Here is a 21847-nt window from a genome sequence, read left to right on the forward strand (position 1 = left end):
CACACCATCCCTTGAGTCCAACTTCTCTCCCTTTCTGTTCCTTCCCTCTCTAAAAACCATGGTCCATCATCTCTCTCCCTCTCCTCTATTTTCAGACCCATTATTTCTTCCCACCCAAAGTCCGGCATATGCGCGTCTCTTTGAACCCCCCATTCCCTCCATGTATTTCTACACCAGGGCCCCCCTCTCTGAAGGCCTGTCCCCCCTTAAAGGTCTGCATCCCACCCCTGAAGGCCTGCACCCCCCCGAAGGCCTGCACACACCCCTTGAAGGCCTGCCTGCCTGTCCCCCCCCTTGAAGGCCTGCCTGCCTGATCCCCTTAAAGGCCTATCCCCCCCTTGAAGCCCTATCCCCCCTTGAAGGCCTGTCCCCCCCCTTGAAGGCCTGCACCCCCCGAAGGCCTGCCCCCCTCCTTGAAGGCTTGCCTGCCTGTCCCCCCCCTTGAAGGCCTGTCCCTCCCTTGAAAGCCTGCCTGCCTGTCCCCCCCTTGAAGGCCTGTCCCCCCTTTGAAGGCCTGCCTGCCTGTCCCCCCTTTGAAGGCCTGTCCCCCCCCTTGAAGGCCTGCCTGCTTGTCACCCCCCTCCCCCTTGAAGGCCTGCCGGCCTGCCTGCCCGCCCCACCCTGAAGGTCTGATGCCCCGACCCACCCCGAAGGACCGCTGGCCTCTCCGCACCACCTACAAAGCAGCCCGCAGCAGGATCATGATGCCAGCGATCCCTGTGCTGCTTCCTCCGCTGCGGTCCCGCCCCTCCTCTGATGTCAGAGGAGGGGCGAGACCGCAGCAGAGGAAGCAGCGCCGAAGCAGCGCAGGGATTGCTGGCATCGCGATCCCGCTGTGGGCTGCTTCGTAGGTGGTGCGGGGAGGCCAAGAGGGGGCGAGCGGTCCTTCGGAGGGGGGGACTGAATGCCAAGGCTGGGAGCACCCCCTCAGGGCTTGCACCCGGGGCAGATCACCTCCCTGCCCCCCCCTTGGTATGCTACTGTCTTTCTGTAATGCAAATGCAGGAAGCCAGAGTGTTGAGGAGGACTTAAAAAAATAATCTCTTCCAATCATTTTGTGGGCCTGCTTTTTTTTTTTTTTTTACTGGGGAACTCCTGTAAAGAAAAGAGGCCAAGAAAATATGGCAGAAAGATACAGAAATATTCCCCATCGTATTGTATGCCACAGACTTGATTTAAAACAGGAATTTTCAAGTACACCTTGATAGGAAGCTCCCTTTGGTACGATGACAAGTATTACGGCAAGTGTCATTAGTAGATTTGACAGATGAAAATCTTACTCCACATACCCTAATGTGCACAAAGCTAATTCATTTGGGGACAGTGCCCACAGAAAGAGATGTTTTAAATTTATGAAGGTGCAGTTATACCCAGTTTGAAATGGTTTAACAGATCAACTGATGACTTTTGGGGCCTTCTTCCCCCAAGAACTATAGACAAGGTGCAAGTCTGTCCTGTTTAAGACAGCACTGTAATTTGAAACCTACCTGTCATATTCCAGATGCCTGTCCAGTTTAGATTTGGAACAGAATTATGAATTTGACACTGGTAAACTTGGCTTGAGTTTGTGATATTTATTTCACTGATCACAGACATTAATCTGTCAGTCTTTACTTCTGTCCTATTGGTTTCATTAATGATGCCACTGGCATCAGACCATGTTATACTTGGCAATAGATGGACATCCCATGCAGCACATTCTAATCTGGTTGTCGTGTTTTGTCTATTCAGAGAAAAATTTTTGAATGCTGCAAAAGAAAGAAAAGTAACTTTACTATCTGCAAGAACTGCTCCATAAACATTCATATCAGTACTTAAGTTCGAGTTTATTACTTTTGATATACCGCCTAAAAAATCCTAAGCAGTTTACATAAAAGAAAAACTTTTGTACAAAAGTTTAAATAAACGAAAACAGAACCGGGAGATGTACACCTATTAAAACATAAAAGGATGTTACTGGACACAAAAGGGAAAATGGGAAAAGAATACATCATCCTCTATAATAAAACCCTTACCCGCGCATGCGCTGTTGAAACGGTGTGATCCCTGCCGCCGTGATTTCTGCTTCTGTGCCGTGTTCTATTTGCCAATACAAATCAAACAGCTAGCTCAGTTAGTTTCAGAACTCCTCTTCACTAAATCAAATGAAAATATCATAAAAGGAGTCTTCATAGATTTAACAACTTTAAACTTCTTAGGCTAACAGACCTCAGCGGTATCACCTGTATGCCAGTGGCCAGGTGCTGTATGCCAGGTGGTACCGCTGAGGTCTGTTAGCCTAAGACACATCACACAGATATATCGTTTTTGGATATCTTGCTGATAAGAGATCAACAGATTAAGACTACACTATATAGAAAAGAAGTAGATAGAAACCATTTTGTTTATTTTTCTAGTTTTCATCCATTCTTTTTTAAATTTAATATTCCTGTTAGTCAATTTCTACGTATTCGGAAGCTCTATTCATCAAAGGAAGAGTTTGAAAAGCAGGCCAGGATATTAAGCGATCGTTTTTATGAGAGGGGATATTCTCAAAAATCAGTCCATCGGGCGTACCTCCGGGTGAAGTATGCTCAACGGCCCCTTTTGCTTAAAGAAAAGGGTGAGGAAACACAGGATGATCGTCTCATCGCTGTGCTCCCTATTACAATGCTAAGCGCTGCTTTTTTTGATGTAATTAAAAGACACTGGCCGATATTGCAGTTGAGCTCAGTTTTAAAATGATCCTATTGCCTCCTATAGGAGAGATAGAACAGTGGGTGAAATTCTATCTATTCATCGTTTTGAGATCAAAAAAAGAGAAGATAGGGCTATGTTTAATCATCTAGCTTGTAGCCAGTGTCAATGGTGTGAACAAACTATAATGGGTCCGACGTGGTGCCACCCGCGTATGGGTAAGATCTATCAGGCTAGTTCAAACACCTCCTGTCAGAGCTCCTCAGTAATTTATATGATCCAATGCCCGTGCCAATTACTGTACATAGGGAGGACGAGTAGAAAGATCAGTGTTCGTTTGACAGAACATAAGTCCCGTATCAATATGGGTAATATGGAAGCTCTCCTTGTACAGCATTGGAGGCAGATGAAACATAAAATTGCAGATCTGAAGTGGCGTGTCATTGATCAGGTTAATGTCGGGTGGGAGGGTGGCGATACTAAAGAAAGGCTAAATTTCAAATAACAAGGATGGATATATACGCTGAATTCTGTCACTCTTCTGGGTTTAAATGCTGAAATTGAGTGGATTACATTAATATGAAAGGGTTTCTGACCGGCCAATTAGAGAGGGGGGCATGTTTCACGTTAAGTTTGATGTCATCACGTTCTAAAAAGGGTTAGGCTATTTATATGCTTGAACGCCGCGGCCATGTTTCCTGGATTAAATCTATAATGCGGGGAGCATGAGCCGTTGGATTTAAGGTACTGCTGAAGAGTTATTCATCTATTTTTCTAACATATTTTTGTAAAGTTTTATCTAATAAGAAATATGATGATGATTTATTGTATTATTGCAGGGGGATTTCCTTGATACAGCCCGTTTGGGGCGAAACGTAGATCTATGTTGGAGTGCCTACCCCCACCCGCATAGATGAAGATGAGTATTTATATCTATTTATACTATACTATTTAAAGTATTTAAAAAGATTTATTGTAGAGGCCAATGACGACTATGGGAGTCAATAGTCTGTATGATCTAAAAGTTTAGTGGCATACAGGTGGTATCACTGAGGTCTGTTAGCCTAAGAAGTTTAAAGTTGTTAAATCTATGAAGACTCCTATGATATATTCATGTGTTCTATTTGCGGCACGTGGCGCGTGCGGCGGCTTGCGGTGATGAGAGCAATGGCAGGAGGGTGTCCGAGGTGCTGCGAGGCGTCCGGCAGCAATCTTGGTTTGCTCGGGAGCCAGAGAGAGAGATAGGCAGGGGGCCAGGGAGAGAGACATACAGAAAGAAAGAAAGAAAGAAAGACACAGACAGACAGAAAGAATGACAAACAGTCAGGGGGCCAGAGACACAGACAGACAGCGGCCAAGGAGCGAGAAAGAAAGACAGACAGGCAAGGGGCCAGGGAGAGACACAGACAGAAAGAATGACAAACAGACAGCGGCCAAGGAGTGAGAAAGAAAGACAGACAGAAAGAATTACAGACAGAAAGACAAACAGCGGCCAAGGAAAGAGAGAGAGATAGAAAGAAAGACAGAAAGTGGCCAAGGAGAGAGAGAGAGAGAGAAAGAAAGAAAGAAAGAGAGTCAGAGGCTAAGGAGACAGAGAGACAGACAGAAAGAAAGAAAGACAGACAGACAGACAGACATCTATTCTAGCACCCGTTAATGTAACGGGCTTAAAGACTAGTATAAAATAAAGGATTAGGGAAAGGGATAAACCAGGAGGGTGGGTAGACAGTGAGGAAGAAGGGGGAGAAGAGAAACGAAAACCTAGTGAGGAAAATTCTAAGGCTGAAGAAGTGCTTTAGACATTGAAAGCATCTTGGAATAAAAAGGTTTTTAGGCCTGATTTAAACTTGGAGGCACAGTGCTCTTGTTATAAATTGATAGGAAGGAAATTCCTACTATTGTTAGGGAACATGGCTTTGCTGTAAATTAATGGTCACTGTGACTAATATTATAGATCACTGGGAAGGGTGAGAAACCTTAAGCAGCCAGGTCTTTCTAGACGGAAGTCCCCTTCTGGGAGGTAAACTGAATAGCTTCCAGAATCTTCAATATACTCATTTTTGGAACTGAAATCAAGTGTTCCACTTCTATATAAAGTCCTCGATGTAGCAGAAAATAAAATGAGTCTCCCATATAGTATCAAGAGCCTTTCAGGATCCAAACAAATTTTTCAGACACTGTCCACGTGTAAGACATTTCTTGACCACTTCTCACCGATTTAAAAATAAAATATCCAGTCAGTCAGAGGTATTGAGCTCGAAGTCTTACATTTATATTCCAGTGTCATTTTTCTCTCCAAGTGAAGCATATTGTGCATCTTATAGAACTGAGTTGGGGAGGTGGGGGTGGGGGGGGAGTTGATGGCACCCGACACTGTCTTCGCTCCTCCCTCATTCCAGCAGGGGAGAGCCGACGGAGGAGGGCTGCAGTCCGGCCATCGGACCAACGGTTGGCTCGGGGGCCCGTTCAAGCTGAACTTCAGTTTTGACTGTTTTGATTTTATTTTCACTTCTTTTTAGTTTATGATATATTTTTTAATCTCACTTATTGTTTTACCACTTGTTATGTTTTATTTTATCATTCAAATTTCATTTAAATTTTCCCAGAATTCTATTGCTTCAACGGTTCTCCCTCTGTCTCCCCTCTTTTTAACCTTTCAAATTCCTTCAGATCATTGTAATCTTATTAGTATGTTATTTTCTTATTTTTCTCCTCTATCTCTATTTTCTTTCTTTATTACTCTTCTAATTGTCATTTTTCCTGGTATTTTAGTTAGATTGTGAGCCTTCGGGACAGTAAGGGAATTTCTAAGTACCTATCTTACTTATAATTTTAATGCACCAATATATTCATTGTAACCCATTCTGGGCTCTTTTGGGAGGACGGGCTAAAAAAAAAAAAATCGAATAAATAAATAAATTGTAAGAATTTAATAGAAGAACACAGTGGACACAGTATTTTAAAGCATTTATTTGGATAGCAGTGTCTGCTATCTGAATATCTGCCACTGGCTGGGTCTATCCAGAAATTTTCTGCAGGACCCATGACTGTCCCAGAACTATCCACAGTGCTGGAGCAGAACATAGGCAGTGCATGGGTGATCCTGAGAATTATCCAGACAGTGACTATATTCAGTCCACCTTCAAATTACATGGGATGGCAAAAAAGGCTATCTTGAGTTATCTGGATAATGGCCTAAAAATTGTTATTGTGTTTAATTTCTGATTGTCACTCCTCTGGATATTCAGCACCACTAACTGCTACTGAATATCCAGGTTTTCTTTAACTGCCATGGCCAGCATTTTTAAAACTGTTCATTGTAGTGGCTGAATATTGGGTCCCAATCATAGTGGGACACAATTACAACACAGCAAGGGTTTTCAACTCCGATACTCAAAGACCTCTAACAGGTATTTAGGGTGAATCAAACCATACAAGACAAAGGGTTCATTAGATAAAATGGATACAAAATGTTTGATAAATGTTCAGCTTGGATAACCTGAAAATCAGGCCTGTTAAGAGGCTCTTGAAGTCTGACATTGAAAATCCCTTTGGCAGGTTAAAAGATTATTCAATGCCTACCTGGATAATATCATTTTTGCATATTAAGCTTCCCAGCAAAACTGAACACAGTAGAGGGCAAAAAGAGACCGTAAGACAGTGTTCTTCAAAGAAAGGCTCGGGGGCCAATGACGGCCCTCATCATCATTCTGGCTTTTTGTTTGTTTGTTTGTTTTGCTACTCTGCCTTTCTACCCAAGTTCACGACAGAATTCCTCCTCCTGATCTCTGATCTGTCGCCTAGAGCTTGCAAAGGTGTATGCGACTCACAAATGGAAGATTAGATTAGATTAGAAAAGAGGAAGTGGATGAGGGAGAAGAGCTGCATACTTGAAGGATAAGGCATTTCCCAATACATGAAGAGAATGCATTCGGAAATGCCCACCTCCTTAAGGATACACCCAATAAAAAGTTTGAAGGCAGGCTAGTGAGATGGGCAATATTGACACACTGTCACTATGTATGGGAAGATATTTGGTGGCTCTTCAACTCATTTGCATCCAATGTGGCCCCGACTTAAAAATTAGTGAAGACCACTACCCTAAAGCTTATCCCAGTGTCCAATTCAAACAAGTATCCTTTGGTAGCTCACTTTTCATGCCTTAGTCCTGTTCCTATTCTTAGTCACCACAGATTGAGTGTTAATAATATACATGAACTGTTATTTTCATTTACCCACAGCCTCTAACTCAGAACTGTTAACCTATTTCTACTTCTGTGAAGGATTACTAAATATTTTGAGCAAAGCATTGGAGGCAGAATGCCACATACAACATGTAGAGATTGGGAAAGATGGCAATGAGTAAATAAAAACACAACAGAAACACCACAAACAGAAAAACCTGCAAAATCCAGTTTTTGTTTTTAAATCTTTAAAAGCTTACATACATATTATCTTCAAGTTGACATTATATTCCTTGCCCATATAGCACTTGTACACGCCTTCATCCTCCAGACGCAGATGTCTCAGCTCGAGTGAAGCATTCCCTTTTGGAAAGTCAGAATAAAAAAGGGATGTTCGATTCTGATAAGTAACATTCTGCTTTTCCAGGTGATCTTTGCTATGGTAATAGCTGTGCACTATTATGTCTGACGACTGTCCATTAGAGCGTTGCCAGTGAATGATGATTTCATTGGAATTTGGATTAAAAGTACATGGTAGAACAACAGTTTCAGAAAGCTGCCCATACACTATCTCGTCACCTTAAAAAGATCCAACAATATAAGAAAAGGATGAGTAATAAAAGTTACAAAACAGATTTGATTTGTTGCTTTCATTGGCATATACATGGGGTTGTCAACTAATGCAAGTTTATAAATAAACAGACTTCCATGTACTCTACTGATCCTCAGTAAATGTACTAAAAACTGAAAAACCTTGAAAATAATGATAATAATAATAATTCAAACAGTATCATCGTATTTCTGCAAGCTTATAATACAGCTCCATCAATGACCACCTGTCCCACTTCAGTAATAACGAAGATACTTACCTATATCAGGTGTTCTCCAAGGACAGCAGGCATATAGTCTCACACGTGTGACGTCATCCACGGAACCTGGTACGGACACTACCAAGTGCACTGTCACTTTAAATCTTTAGGCAATGCCAAAACCACATGGGTGCAGGTTCTTTCCCGCATGACATTGGCATGTAGGACCATCAGTTCAGTAAAAAGCTAAGAAACCAACTAGGGGAGCTGGGCTGGTTGTGTGCCTGCTGTCCTCAGTGAACATCTGCTACAGGTTAAGTATCTTCGCTTTCTCCAAGAACGAGCAGGCATAATATTCACACATGTGGAACTCTCAAGCTGCCACGATCATGGCTCTGGAAGAAGTCAAACATTACAGAATTAACAGGAACCTGGCAAAAATTAACATGGCCAGAGGGAAAGTTGGCTATAGCTAGTGAAAAGATTCTGCAGAACTGCTTGTCCAAACCAACTCTCTTCTGGAGTTGTATTCTAAACAGTAATGAGAGGTATGCACTTCCTCCAGATCCTCCCAAATTTTTAAACTATCCTTCCCTTCCATAAAAGGTATTTCCCATGTAGGCAAACTTGGGTCATCCCTCCCCTTTAGAATCACTGAGATCTGGAATAACCTCACCTCCCCTCTCCGAACTTCAAGCTCCCTCCAACTCTTCCGCAAACACCTAAAAACCTGGCTATTCTCAAAACTGTAACACTTCCCCCCTCTTAGGTCTCTCTCCTTCCCCCTTTACACCTAACTCTTTAATCTCTCCACTGTAGTTCCTCTCTCATCTTTCTTCCTGTAAACCGTGCCGAGCTCCGCATTCGTGGAGATGGTGCGGTATATAAACCCAAGGTTTAGTTTAGTTTAGTTTAGGACTAAGTAGCCACTTTGCAGATGTCCTCTATAGATGCAGAGTGGAAGTGCACTACTGAGGTGGTCATAGCCTGTACATTGTGAGCTTGCATTGTGGGCCTTGCAGCATCAGCCCAGCCTGAGTATACATGAAGGACATATAGTCTGCTAGCTAAGTGGAGATGGTTCTTTTCAAAAGAGGAACCCTGAATCTGTTAGGGTCAAAAGTCACAAAGACCTGGGAGGACTTTCTATGAGGTTCAGTCCAGTCTAGGTTGTATGCCAGAGCATGTTTGAGGTCCAAGGTATGAAGTGTTGCTTCTCCAGGATGGGAATGTGGCTAAGGCTATGGATTGGTTGAGCTACAATTCCAAGATAACTTTAAGGAAGAATTTGGGAAATGTTCGGAGGACTACCCTGTCATGATAGAATCTTGTGAAGGGAGGATCCAAAACAAGAGCTTGAAGATTACACACAGGGTGCAAATATGAGAAGAGGCTTCATGAGAATAGAAAGAACTATATTAAAGATCCCAAACAACAGTCAGAGGTTTAATATGTGTGTGAGTGTGAGTGTGAGTGTGTGTGTAATAGGTCTTTCATGAATTAAACTATCAAGGGATGAACAGATAACAGTTTCTTGTTGAGAAGTGAGTGGAATGCACTGATAGCACTAAGATGAGCTCTGAGTTGGTATTTAGATCAGAATTTGATAGATATAGAAGGTAGTCCAGTATTGATAGAGGTGGGCAGGTGATAGGTTCTAGAGAATGCAATGCACATTAGGAAGAGAACTGTGTCCACTTAAAGGGGTAACAGTGCTTAGTGGAAGGTTTCCTAGAGGCTTCTATGCTAGCAGGTATAGCCAAAAGGCAGCGTGAGTACTTGTTTGGAGAAAGAAATCAAACTGTTAGTGCTAATGAGCGGAAGTTGGGATGTAGGAGAGAACCTTCATTCTGAGTTACTAGTACTGGAAAATGAATTTCTATAATTTCTTGGCTTAAAGTTCTAGAAGAAGTAGAAACCAAACTTGGCCTGGCTAGAGCAGAGCTATTAGAATCATGATGCCCTAATCCTGGTGAAGTTTGAGTAGTTTTCCCTATGAGAAGTTTCCTATACGTATTGTTTTCCCAGAAGCAGAAAGACGCTGAAGCAATGTGGTTGGTGGCAAAGAGTCTGGAACAGATTTGTGGAAATTTGTTGTTCTGAGGGGAAGCAAAGAGATCTATGTCCGGTGTTTCCCATCGAGAGAAGATCAGATGTAAGGCGAATGTGCCGAGAGACCATTTGTGAGGCTGAAGCCTGCTCAATTGTCGTTTCCCTGCTAAATAAACTACCCTGAGAAGTATTGCATAAGCAGTTGCCCAAGTCCAAACTTTGATTGCTTCCATACAAAGTGGATGAGATCCCTTTCCCCCTTGCTTGTTCAGATAGAACATGGCAATTTGGTTATCTGTGCAGACGAGTACTATCTGTTGGAGCATATGGTCCTGAAATTTTGAGAGTACTGTATTGCCTATCGCCTGTATCTCGAGAAGATTGATATGTAGGTTATGCTTGTGGTGAGACCACACTCCTTGAGTATATAGACTGTCCATATGAGCTCCCCAGTCTAGCACTGAAGCATCTGAAGTAGGCAGTTTTTGATGCTGAGTGAGACTGTGTGCTACAAGCCACCATTCGAGGGAGTGACGTAGATCCAGGGTACAGGGATCCCAAGTCCTGGGACTCCTGGGTTGGTAGAGACCACTGTGGGATTCTGAAGTGAAGACACACAAATTGTGTCATGTGAACTGTCGATCCTATGTGATTAAGAAGGCATAACATCTGGCATGCAGAAGTGTGTTTAAGGGTGGAGATTGTTTGACATAGGCGGATGAGATTGTCAACCCTTTGCTTGGGTTGAAAAGCTTGATCCTGAATGTGTCCAAGAGTGCTCTTATGAACTCCAAGGTTTGAGATGGATGTAGATGTGACTTTGGGTGGTTGACAGCAAACCCTAGAAGCTTGAGGATGAACTGTTGAGTTTATGGCAATCTGAGCTTTAAGCAACGATGAGGCCTTGATCAACCAGTCATCTAAGTAAGTAAATATGTGAAACCCCATTTATGAAGGGCTGCCGCCACTACCACTAGGCACTTTGTGAAGACTTTGTATGGGAAATGTCAAGATCCCATGTGGAAGCAGAGATACTTCCTGTGTGCTGGTAGGATGGAAATGCAAGTGTATGGCTTTGCTCTCTAGATCTAAAAGAAACAATCTCTCTTTTCCAGTAGGGGTAGGAGGGTTCCCAGAGAGACCATGTGAAATTTCTCCTTCATTAATTATTTATTTGGGTCTCTGGTCTTTTTTGGTATCGGGAAATACTTTGAGCAGAAACTTGGCCTCTCTCCTGAGAGTAACAAGTTCTATTGTGTTTTGCTGGAGAAGGGCCAAGATTTCTTGGTGAAGGAGGAACTTCTGGAGGGAATCGAAAAGAGACTTTTGGTGAGTGGTTTAGAGGTTTGTTGACCCAACAAAAGGTATAGTCCTGAGAGATGACTCAAAGTACCCACTGGTCTATTGTAATAAGAGTCCAATGTTGGTGAAAAAAAGATCAGCCTGTCTCTGATGGGGAGATTGGCAGGTGGAATCAGGGGGATGTCGGCAATGCTCTCTAGGAAGGAATCAAAAAGATGATTGTTGCTTTGACTGATATTAAGCTTGTGACTTCCAAGTCCTTTGTTGCTTTGCATGAAAGCGATGACTAGCAGGCTTAGAGGATGACGAATATGGCCAATTGTAATGACATGCAGTGTTAAAATTGTATGAACATTTGGATGGAGCAGAGTATCTTCTATATGAAGAAGATATAGAGGTTTGATGTTTAGACAAAATTGTCATGGTGTCTGCGTGTTTTTTAATTCAATCAGCCACCTCTTCAATTTTATTTCCAAAGAGATCACCACCCTTGCATGGAACATCAGAGAGGTGTTCCTACCTGTACTGATGTTTCAAGATCAGACTCAGAGCCAAGGTAAGAAGCACACTGCTACTGTCACAGCAGATGTTCAAGAAGAAATATTGAATGCATTGAAGATTTCTCAAGCTAGAAACTTCCTCACAGTGAAAAAGTCCTTAGATAATTGTTGAAATTTTTAGCTTCTCTTGAGGAATTCCCCAAAAGCTGGAATTTGTTTAAGTATGGATTTTAAATAAATGGAGGTATAGAATTAGTAATCAAAGATTCTATTCATTAACGAGGATGATTTAAAAAATGCATTTATCAGGAGTCTAATGTTCTGGCTTCCTTTCCTAGAGAAGCAGACCCAAAGACCTGGTACTTTGTGAATGTTTTAAAGCAGACTGTACAACGAGAGAATAATAATAATAACATTATTCTTCTATACCGCCATAGTCAGATGACTTCTAGGCGGTTCACATCGAAGAGGGCTGGACAATCAGCGAATTACAGAATTCAAGAAGTGAGGGTACAACTTATTACACAAGAAATAGATAAGAGGAAAATATGAATCTCAAGTATGAAATATGGATCTCAAGTATGCAACCCAGGGAACAAAGCTGGGCAATCAGCGAATTACAGACACTTTTGTGTCCTTTATATTGTGTCAATTTTTTAGGATCTACTTGTAATGATAGAGAGGTCTCCCAGTTTTTTTTTAATTTTTATTTAGTTATTTATTCATTTTCAAAAATACAATTCAAGATATACTTGTACAGAAAGGTTATTAAGTCAGGAAATCTAAAAATAGAACAATACTTCAAAAGTATTAATTTAACTTAAATCAGTTCAAATCCACAAAGGATCCAAAATGTAATATATAAAATGGAAATAAAAAAAAAAAACTAACTTAGGAAAAATGATGCAAGTTAACTAATATGGGCATCTAATATATTCTATACCCCTCCTTTCTTTTCCTTCTCAAGCCGGGATAGAGAGAGGAAAGCAGTCAGCTGGAAGGGCTCAAAGAAAATATATTTTTGAGAATTATATTGTATAATATACTTGCAGGGGTTACGAAGATAAAAGGTTGCTCCAAGAGCTATAATTCCTGGTTTTTAACATAAGAAATTATTTTCTTCGCCTTTGAGTATCCCTAGCTAAGTCGGGGAACATTTGTATCTTAAATCCCAAGAATTCTTTTACTCTATTTTTAAAGAAAAGTCTCAAAATCCAGTTTTTATCCAGAGTTAGGGCTAAAGTTGCCACCAATGTTGCCGAAGTGGCCATTTCTCTATCTGATAATTCCAATAAAGCTGATACATCTATTGGTCCTTGACTATTTTCCTGTTGTTGATTTTGATTTTTTCTTGGGTAAATAATAAACCTGTGTAAATGGAGGTAATGAGTCTTCAGGCACTTCCAATATTTCCATCAGATATCGTTTTAACATCTCATGAGGAGTGATTGTTATAATCCGTGGAAAGTTAATCAGTCATAGAAACATAGAAAATGACGGCAGAAAAGGGCTATAGCCCACCATGTCTGCCCATTCCAAATACCCCCCCCCCCCTGATTTCACTCCCTTAGAGATCCCATGTGAATATCCCATTTTCTCTTAAAATCTGACATGCTGCTGGCCTCAATCACCTGCAGTGGAAGTTTGTTCCAATGATCCACCACTCTTTCGGTGAAGAAGTACTTTCTGGAGTCGCTATGAAACTTCCCTCCCCTGATTTTCAGCGGATGCCCTCTGGTGGTCAAAGGTCCCATGAGGCAGAAGATATCATCTTCCGATTTGATACAGCCCGTGATGTACTTAAACGTTTCAATCATGTCTCCCCTCTCTCTTCGTTCCTCAAGTGAGAACAGCTGCAATTTATTCAGTCTTTCTTCATACGTGAGTTCCTTGAGTCCCAAGACCATCCTAGTGGCCATTCGCTGAACCGACTCGATTCTCAGCACATCCTTCTGGTAGTGTGGTCTCCAGAATTGAACACAATACTCCAAATGAGGCCTCACCATGGACCTGTATAGCAGCATCATGACTTCAGGTCTCCTGCTGACAAAACCTCTACGGATACAACCCATCATTTGCCTTGCCCTGGAGGAAGCCTTCTCCATCTTATTGGCAGCCTTCATGTCATCACTAATGATCACCCCTAGATCACATTCCATCATGGTCCTGGCCAAGGTCTCACCATTTAGTACGTAAGTTCTGCGCGAGTTTCTCTTACCCAGGTGCATTACCTTACACTTTTTAGCATTGAAGCTTAGCTGCCAAGTTGCTGACCAGCGTTCCAGCAGCAGTAGGTCCTGCGTCATATCAGGCAAAATGCTTTTACCTACTATGTTGCAAAGTTTGGCATCGTCGGTGAACAGTGATACCCTTCCTCTAAGTCCTTGGGTCATATCTCTTATAAATAGGATGAATAGAATCGGGCCCAAGACCGAGCCCTGCGGCACTCCACTGATCACATCTGACGTTTTGGATGGGGTACCGTTTACCACCACCCTCTGTAGTCTACTGCTCAGCCAATCCCCAACCCTTGTAATTAGGGTGTCCCCTAATCCTATCGATTTCAGCTTGTTCAATAATCTTCGGTGTAGGACGCTATCAAAAGCTTTACTGAAGTCCAAATATACTACGTCCAGTGACTCTCCGGCATCCAGTTGTCTAGTAACCCAGTCAAAAAAGCTAATTAGATTAGATTGGCAGGATCTGCCCTAGGTGAATCCGTGTTGGTGGGGATCACGTAGGTTTTCCTCGTCTAGGATTGTGTCAAGATTCCGTTTGATCAGTATTTCCATGAGCTTGCACACTATAGACATGAGACTCACTGGTCTGTAGTTTGCTGTCTCTGTCCTGCAGCCCTTTTTGTGGAGTGGGATAACGTTGGCAGTTTTCCAGTCCAAGGGGACTCTTCCTGTGCGTAGGGAAAGATTGAAAAGCACAGATAATGGTTCCGCCAGGACTTCACTCAACTCCCTGAGCACCCTGGGGTGTAGGTTATCCGGTCCCATGGCTTTGTTTACTTTGAGTCTTGATAGTTCGTAGTAGACGCTACTGGGCGTAAACTCGAAATCTTGAAACGTGTCTTTCTGGCTGTCTCCCGTCTGAAGCTGTGGACCAGCTCCCAGCGCTTCACAGGTGAAGAATGAGCAGAAGTATTCGTTTAGTAGTTCTGCCTTGGCAGAATCTGATTCTGCAAAGTTACCGTTCGATTGCTTCAGGCGTTCTATCCCATCTTTGTTTCTTTTCCTGTCACTAATATAGCTAAAGAAAGATTTATCCCCTTTCTTAATGTTCCGTGCTAGATCTTCTTCCATTCGGAGTTTGGCCTCTCTGACTGCTTTTTTGACAGCTTTAGATCTGTCCAGATAGTCTTCTTTCGCCTCCCGTTTTCCTAAATGTGATAAATGCTTCTTTTTTCTTTTTAACGAGGTCCAAAATTTCTGTACTGAACCACTGAGGTCTTTTGTTTCTCCTGCGCTTACTTACTGTTCTTATGTAGCGGTTTGTTGCTTCATGTAGGGTGGACTTCAGAGTTGACCACATATCCTCCACATTGTCAGATTTTGCTTGTTTATGTAGCTCCTGATGGACAAAATCTCCCATGTGGTCGAAGTCTGTGCCTCTAAAGTTGAGAACCCTCGTTGCTGTGTTTGATCTAGAGAAACCTTTCTTGAGGTTAAGCCATACCATGTTATGGTCGCTGGAGGCCAGTGTATCTCTTACTGAGACTTCCGAGACGCTATCTCCATTGGTGAGTACCAGGTCTAGTATCGCCTGGTCCCTAGTGGGTTCAAATACCATTTGCTTGAGATGTGCACCCTTTATGGAGGTTAAAATTATTTTGCTGCTACATGTAGTTGCGGAGAGTGTGTTCCAATCTGCATCAGGCATGTTGAAGTCCCCTAACAACACTGTGTCCCCACGCAGTGTGATGTTCTCTATGTCCTCGATTAATTCCATGTCTTTGTCTTCCTGTTGCCTGGGAGGTCTGTATATCACACCAAGGTATACGCATTTTTCATTCCCTCTGGCCAGGTTCACCCAGAGGGATTCCCCGGTGTATCTAACATCTCTGATTCTGGTAGTTTTGATGTTTTCCTTAGTGTACAGTGTACAGTCTGATGTTATTACCTCGAAAAATTTTCAAATGTCTCAATCTTCCTTCTTAAATTCACGTTATCTTTCATTAAAGTTTCTTGAAGTTGTTTGGAAGATTTTAATTCATTTTTGATGTTATCTAAAGATATCTTAGAGTCACCAATATCTCGTTTTATCTGGGTAATTTCCTTTTCTTGATCTTTTATTTTCCCCTCCACTTGCATATGCTGGGTATTCACTGTTTTCACCAAGTTGGCCACCAGATCCCACAAAGCGTACAGGATAACTTTTTGGGGCTTAACTATAATAGGACATTGCAAGTGTGTTTGTCAAAAATTTTTCTTACCAGCCGATAGCTCTCCTCCACTTCCACTAGCCTGGGTAGGTCCAAGTTCTGGTGTTACGGCAATTTCGTCCATACTCAGGCTCTCCTGCAAATCCCAGTTTTTAAATAGAATGTCTTTCATGATTTTATGTAAGGGACTGATAATCATTTGGAGATGACTCAGTCAAGGAGCTCAAAAAGATTTTTATCACAGACATCGGTTACTTGTCTTGTGTATTATGCTCTTGAAATTCTTTCATTTTGTATTTTATTACATAATATCAATAAAATTTATTGAACTTAAAAAAAAAAAGTTCAGAGTGTGATTCTTCTTCTGTCTCCATTTTAATGGGCAGAGCTTGACCCATTTGTCAAAGCCAGTAAAAAGATATGCTTTCTGGCAGAGACTTTCGCCTTTGAGGCGGATGAGAAGGATCAGAAGGGATACCATAAGATTCTTCTGCTGAAAAGTCTGGCAGATCCTCCTCTGAAAGGTTAGAGATATCTGACTTGGGGAGTGTGCATTGAGAGGATCATCTATGAGCTGAGGGGTGTCAAGGTAAGTGTCAATGCTGTGACCCAGGAGAACTCTGCTGTCAACGCACACATGGAATGGATCTATGTTGACCCCAATGCTCGACATCGAGCGGAGGTGCACGACCTCATCCTTTAAGGCCTATGAAGACTGCATCTACAGTAGCCAAGAGAGCTCTTGTTTAAGCATAGCCCAGAAAGTCAGCATCTGCACCGAAGGAGACAATGGTGTGGAAAAGGTCTGCAGTGCTGGTTATCTGAGCATGAAAGACTGATGTTGAGGCACACCTGGGAGGAGACATGATCTGCAGTGATGGAGAGTGATTCACAGTGTTTTGATGCTTACTATGCATCAAGGAGGTGGACATCTGGGAGGACATCGTGCTGAACCTAGAAGGGGAGGAATGTTATGCTTCTTAACTTTCTTATGTGAAGCATCCCTTGATGCATGAGGCATGGCCGAAGATGATGTCAAGTCCTGTTTCTGAAGAGAGCCCAATGGTTGACACTTTCTATGCAGTGTCAGTGCACAAGGAACGGATACCGATGCCGGTGTTGATGCAGGTTGAGCACTAGGTATCAAATCCCCTGTCATGGTCTGATATCAATATCAAACCAAAAGGTTTTTTGTATTGGAGCTTTTGTGATTTGAGTGACCTCTTTTGCATATGCAGACAGAGATCACTACAAATGCCTTGATGTTCAGGACCCAGACACCGAATATACTAATTGTGGGAGTCGGCACCTGAAATGGTCTAATTACACAAAGTATATTTCTTGAAGCCACTCAGCACCCTCTTTGACATGAAGGGAAAAAAAGCCAACACTAAGTCAAAGGACTCGATGGCCTGGGAAGCTTGAGTGAAAAAGTATACCAAAAACCGTCAACGCTAAATGGGAGAAAAAATAAGACCTCTGGGCCTCTAAGTAGCCCAGAGGCCTTCAAGCAGCCTGGAGGCCCAAAAATTGACAGAATTATAAAAAACAAAGAATCATGAAGAAAACAAGAAGAAAATACCGGAAAGACACAAAAAATACCCTTCAAAAATCTGATGTGCTGAGGAGAAACTGAAAACACAGCTTTTGAGCTCTGCAGAAAACTTAAAATTGAAAGTCCTGTGTGCCGTCAGGCAGGAAAGCACTTGCATGTGCATGGTATGGGCACTGCCTAAAGATTTAAAGTGGCAGTGCACTTGGCAGTGTCCCTATTGGGTTCTCTGGATGATATCACACACTTGTGAGAATATTATGCCTGCTTATCCTTGGAGAAAACGCTATACACCATGAAGGCTCAGTTATTTCTTTTAATCATCCAAGGACTCCTTAGCTTTAGAAAAGCAATAAAAACATACCTCTTCACTTAAACCCCTGCCCTTGACTAATAAGACTACAAAGAAATATATATTGGTACCAGAACTAGTATGGGTCACATAAGGATAACTTGTATTTTAAAATCATACACTAACAATCTGTTTGTCAAATTAGGATAAAACTTGTACAGAAAACTGTATATTATGTATATTAATATTAGACCCTAGTATGTATCAAGTTAGGATAAAAACTTGTATTGTAAGCTTGTACTGAAACCCATTCTGAGCTCTTTGGGGACAACGGGATAGAAAATGAATTAAATAAAGGCCCTAAAATACATAATATATACATATTACATTTTCGCTTAGCAAATTGTATTTCTATACTATTGCCTCCTGAGGTCTCTGATCTCTGTATTTCCTCTGAATATCTACTTATTGTATTTCGCTGAATGTCCAGCACTCTTGATTGTAAACCGCCTAGAAGTCGCAAGATTGTGGCGGTATAGAAGAATAAAGTTATTATTATTATTATAATATAGTAGCTTAATCTCTCTCTGATACTTAATAATGCAACAAAGTGGGTTTAATGCACATTAAGGGAATTACCGTATTTTCGCGGATATAACGCGCACCCGTGTAAAACGCGCACACGGGTATAGCGCGCAGAAATCACGATGATATGTACAAAAACTTTTGTATACCGCGCTCACGGGTATACCGCGCATGATGCCCGACGCTCCTTTCGCCCGCCCTGACTTTCCGTGCGCTGTCCCGACTCTCCGTTCACCCCCCTGACTTTCCGTGCACTGTCCCCCCTTGAAGGTCTGTCCCCATCCTGAAAGCCTGATGCCCCCCCCGACGTCCGATACATTCCCCCCCCCCCGGCAGGACCACTCGCACCCCCACCCCGAAGGACCGCCGACTCCCCAACAATATCGGGCCAGGAGGGAGCCCAAACCCTCCTGGCCACGGCGACCCCCTAACCCCACCCCGCACTACATTACGGGCAGGAGGGATCCCAGGCCCTCCTGCCCTCGACGCAAACCCCCCTCCCCCCCAACGACCGCCCCCCCCCAAGAACCTCCGACCGCCCCCCCAGCCGACCCGCGACCCCCACGACCCCCCACCCCCCTTCCCCGTACCTTTGGTAGTTGGCCGGACAGACGGGAGCCAAACCCGCCTGTCCGGCAGGCAGCCAACGAAGGAATGAGGCCGGATTGGCCCATCAGTCCTAAAGCTCCGCCTACTGGTGGGGCCTAAGGCGCGTGGGCCAATCAGAATAGGCCCTGGAGCCTTAGGTCCCACCTGGGGGCGCGGCCTGAGGCACATGGTCGGGTTGGGCCCATGTGCCTCAGGCCGCGCCCCCAGGTGGGACCTAAGGCTCCAGGGCCTATTCTGATTGGCCCACGCGCCTTAGGCCCCACCAGTAGGTGGAGCTTTAGGACGGATGGGCCAATCCGGCCTCATTCCTTCGTTGGCTGCCTGCCGGACAGGCGGGTTTGGCTCCCGTCTGTCCGGCCAACTACCAAAGGTACGGGGCAGGGGGGGGGGGGGGTCGTGGGGGTCGGCCAGGGGGGTCGCAGGTCGGCTGGGGGGACGGTCGGAGGTTCTTGGGGGGGGCGGTCGTTGGGGGGGAGGGGGGTTTGCGTCGAGGGCAGGAGGGCCTGGGATCCCTCCTGCCCGTAATGTAGTGCGGGGTGGGGTTAGGGGGTCGCCGTGGCCAGGAGGGTTTGGGCTCCCTTCTGGCCCGATATTGTCGGGAAGTCGGCGGTCCTTCGGGGTGGGGGTGCGAGTGGTCCTGCCGGGGGGGGGATGTATCGGACGTCGGGGAGTCGGCCGGGCAAGAGGGCTTGGGCTCCCTCTTGCTCCGATCGTGGATGCGGGTGCGGGTGGGAGCGCGTGCGAGCGGTCGTTCGGGGTGGGGGTGCGAGCGGTCCTGCTGGGGGGGTGAATCGGGCGTCGGGCGGGGTGGGAACTATGTTTAAAAACTTTTGTATACCGCGCTCAGCCATATAACGCGCGGGGGGTATGCGTGGTAGGTAAAAACGCGTATAACGCGCGCGTTATATCCGCGAAAATATGGTAGTGCATATGGGAAAATGCAAAGTGATGCATTTAGGCAGAAAAAATAAAGATCACAAGTATAGTATGTCAGGTGTAACTCTGGGAAAGACCGAACAGGAAAAGGACCTGGGTGTACTGATAGATAGGACCCTGAAACCGTTGGTGCAATGTGCGGCAGCAGCAAAGAAAGCAAATAGAATGCTAGGCATGATAAAGAAGGAAATTATGAGTAGATCAGAGAAAGTTATAATACCAGTCTACAAAGTCATGGTCAGACCGCACCTGGAATACTGCGTCCAGCATTGGTCTCCATTCCTAAAGAAGGATATGAAACTGCTAGAGAGGGTGCAGAGACGAGCAACGAAGTTAGTGAAAGGTATGGAGATCCTGGACTACAAGGTATGACTTAGGAGACTGGGATTGTTCTCCCTTGAGAAGAGGAGACTGCAAGGGGATCTGATCGAGACTTTCAAAATACTGAAAGGATTCAACAAAATGGAGCAGGGAAAGCAGTTATTTACAATGTCCAATGTCCAATGTGACATGGACAAGAGGACATAGACTGAAGCTGAGGGGGGACAGGTCTAGGACGAATATCAGGAAGTTCTGTTTCACGCAGCGAGTGATGGACACCTGGAATGCTCTCCCAGAGGAAGTAATTGCAGAATCCACCGTTCTAGGATTTAAGGGCAAACTAGATGCACATCTCCTTAAGAGTGGCATAGAGTGCTATAGGTAAAGATAAATTAGATGCACATCTCCCTTGAGAAGCATATAGTGATATGGGGACTAAAACTATGCCAGGGTACACCTGGCGGGACCTCCGCGTGTGAAGATCACCGAACTTAATGGACCCAGAGTCTGATCCGGAGATGCAATTTTTATGTTCTAAAATCCCATAGGTATAAAATGTGCTCTAGATGTTAGCACACTCTAATTCCCTAATATGTATTAATGCTGCTTGATGTATTCCCCCTACATCACTATTAATAAGTGTTAATTTTGTAGGATTTACTGTAATAAACTTAGAAGTGAAGAGCATCCCTTTCTTGCATGTACTGTATATACTCGAATATAAATCGATCCGAATTTAAGTCGAGAACCCCATTTCCCCCCCCCAAATAGGAGGAAAAATGGTTGACTCAAATATAAGACGGGGGCTTAATATTCAAGTGTCATGCCCTGCCAGGATCTGCACCCAGTGTCCCCTCACGCACGCCCTCCCTTGCCAGGCTCTGCACTCAGCCCCCCTCCTTGCCAAGTTCTGCACCCAGCCCCCTTCCCTCCCTGCCCTACCAGGCTCTGAACTCAGTCCCCTTCCTTGTCAGGCTCTGAACCCAGCCACCTTCCCTCCCATGCTCTACCAAGTTCTGAACTCAGCCTCCTTTCCTGTCAGCTCTGAACCTTGCCCCCATCACTCCCTGCCAGGCTTTGCACCCTGTCCCCCTTCTCTGCTAGACTCTGCACCCTGTCCCAACTTCCTTCCCTGTACCCTCTTCCCCCTCTAGTTCTCTTGTGGTTGGCCAGGACAGGAGGGATCCCTCCCCTCTCGGCCAATACTAACAATTTTTTATCTCCCCAACCCGCGTACCTTTTCCCAGGTGATCCAGAGGTGTATGGGCAAGAGCAAGCTTTCCATGCTCCTGCCCAGCGCTGAGCCCCTCCTTCTGATCTCACAGCCAGCGGCGCATCCGGGCCGGCACACAGGGGCGAGCTTTATGAGATCCCGCCTGGTCCTGCACCTCTTCCTGAATGACTGCTGCCAGTTCTTGTGAGTCCTACAAAAACTGGTGGCAGCCATTCAAGGAGCAGTGCAGGGCCATGCGGGAGCTCGAAAAGCTTGCCCCTGTGTGCCTGCCTGGGTGCGCCGCTGGCTGCGAGATAGGAAGGAGGGGCTCAGACCCGGGAAGGAGCATGGAAAGTTCACTCCTGTCCATAAACTGCTGGACCACCAGGGAAAAGGTACGTGGGGGGGAGGGGAGGGTAAAAAATT

General features: G+C 44.3%; 1 protein-coding gene across 14 annotated transcripts in view; it reads right to left on the reverse strand.

The window, feature by feature from the left end:
* HHLA2 (HERV-H LTR-associating 2) overlaps positions 1-21847 on the reverse strand; it is a 123749-nt gene that overhangs the window by 67174 nt on the left and 34728 nt on the right. For 12 of the 14 annotated variants that reach the window (XR_004539064.1, XM_033940280.1, XM_033940279.1 and 9 more), the window contains 2 exons: positions 7125-7439; positions 1488-1748 (listed from right to left, as the gene is read on the reverse strand). Coding sequence is in view for 13 of the 14 variants with exons in the window: in XM_033940280.1 (XP_033796171.1) it covers positions 1488-1748; positions 7125-7439 (576 nt within the window). In the remaining variant the exon portion in view is untranslated. The remainder of the gene's footprint in view (positions 1-1487; positions 1749-7124; positions 7440-21847) is intronic. The other 2 variants (XM_033940283.1, XM_033940282.1) reach the window with 2 other exon arrangements.

Source organism: Geotrypetes seraphini, chromosome 4, assembly GCF_902459505.1.
Source record: "Geotrypetes seraphini chromosome 4, aGeoSer1.1, whole genome shotgun sequence".
In the NCBI taxonomy this organism is placed as follows: domain Eukaryota; kingdom Metazoa; phylum Chordata; class Amphibia; order Gymnophiona; family Dermophiidae; genus Geotrypetes; species Geotrypetes seraphini.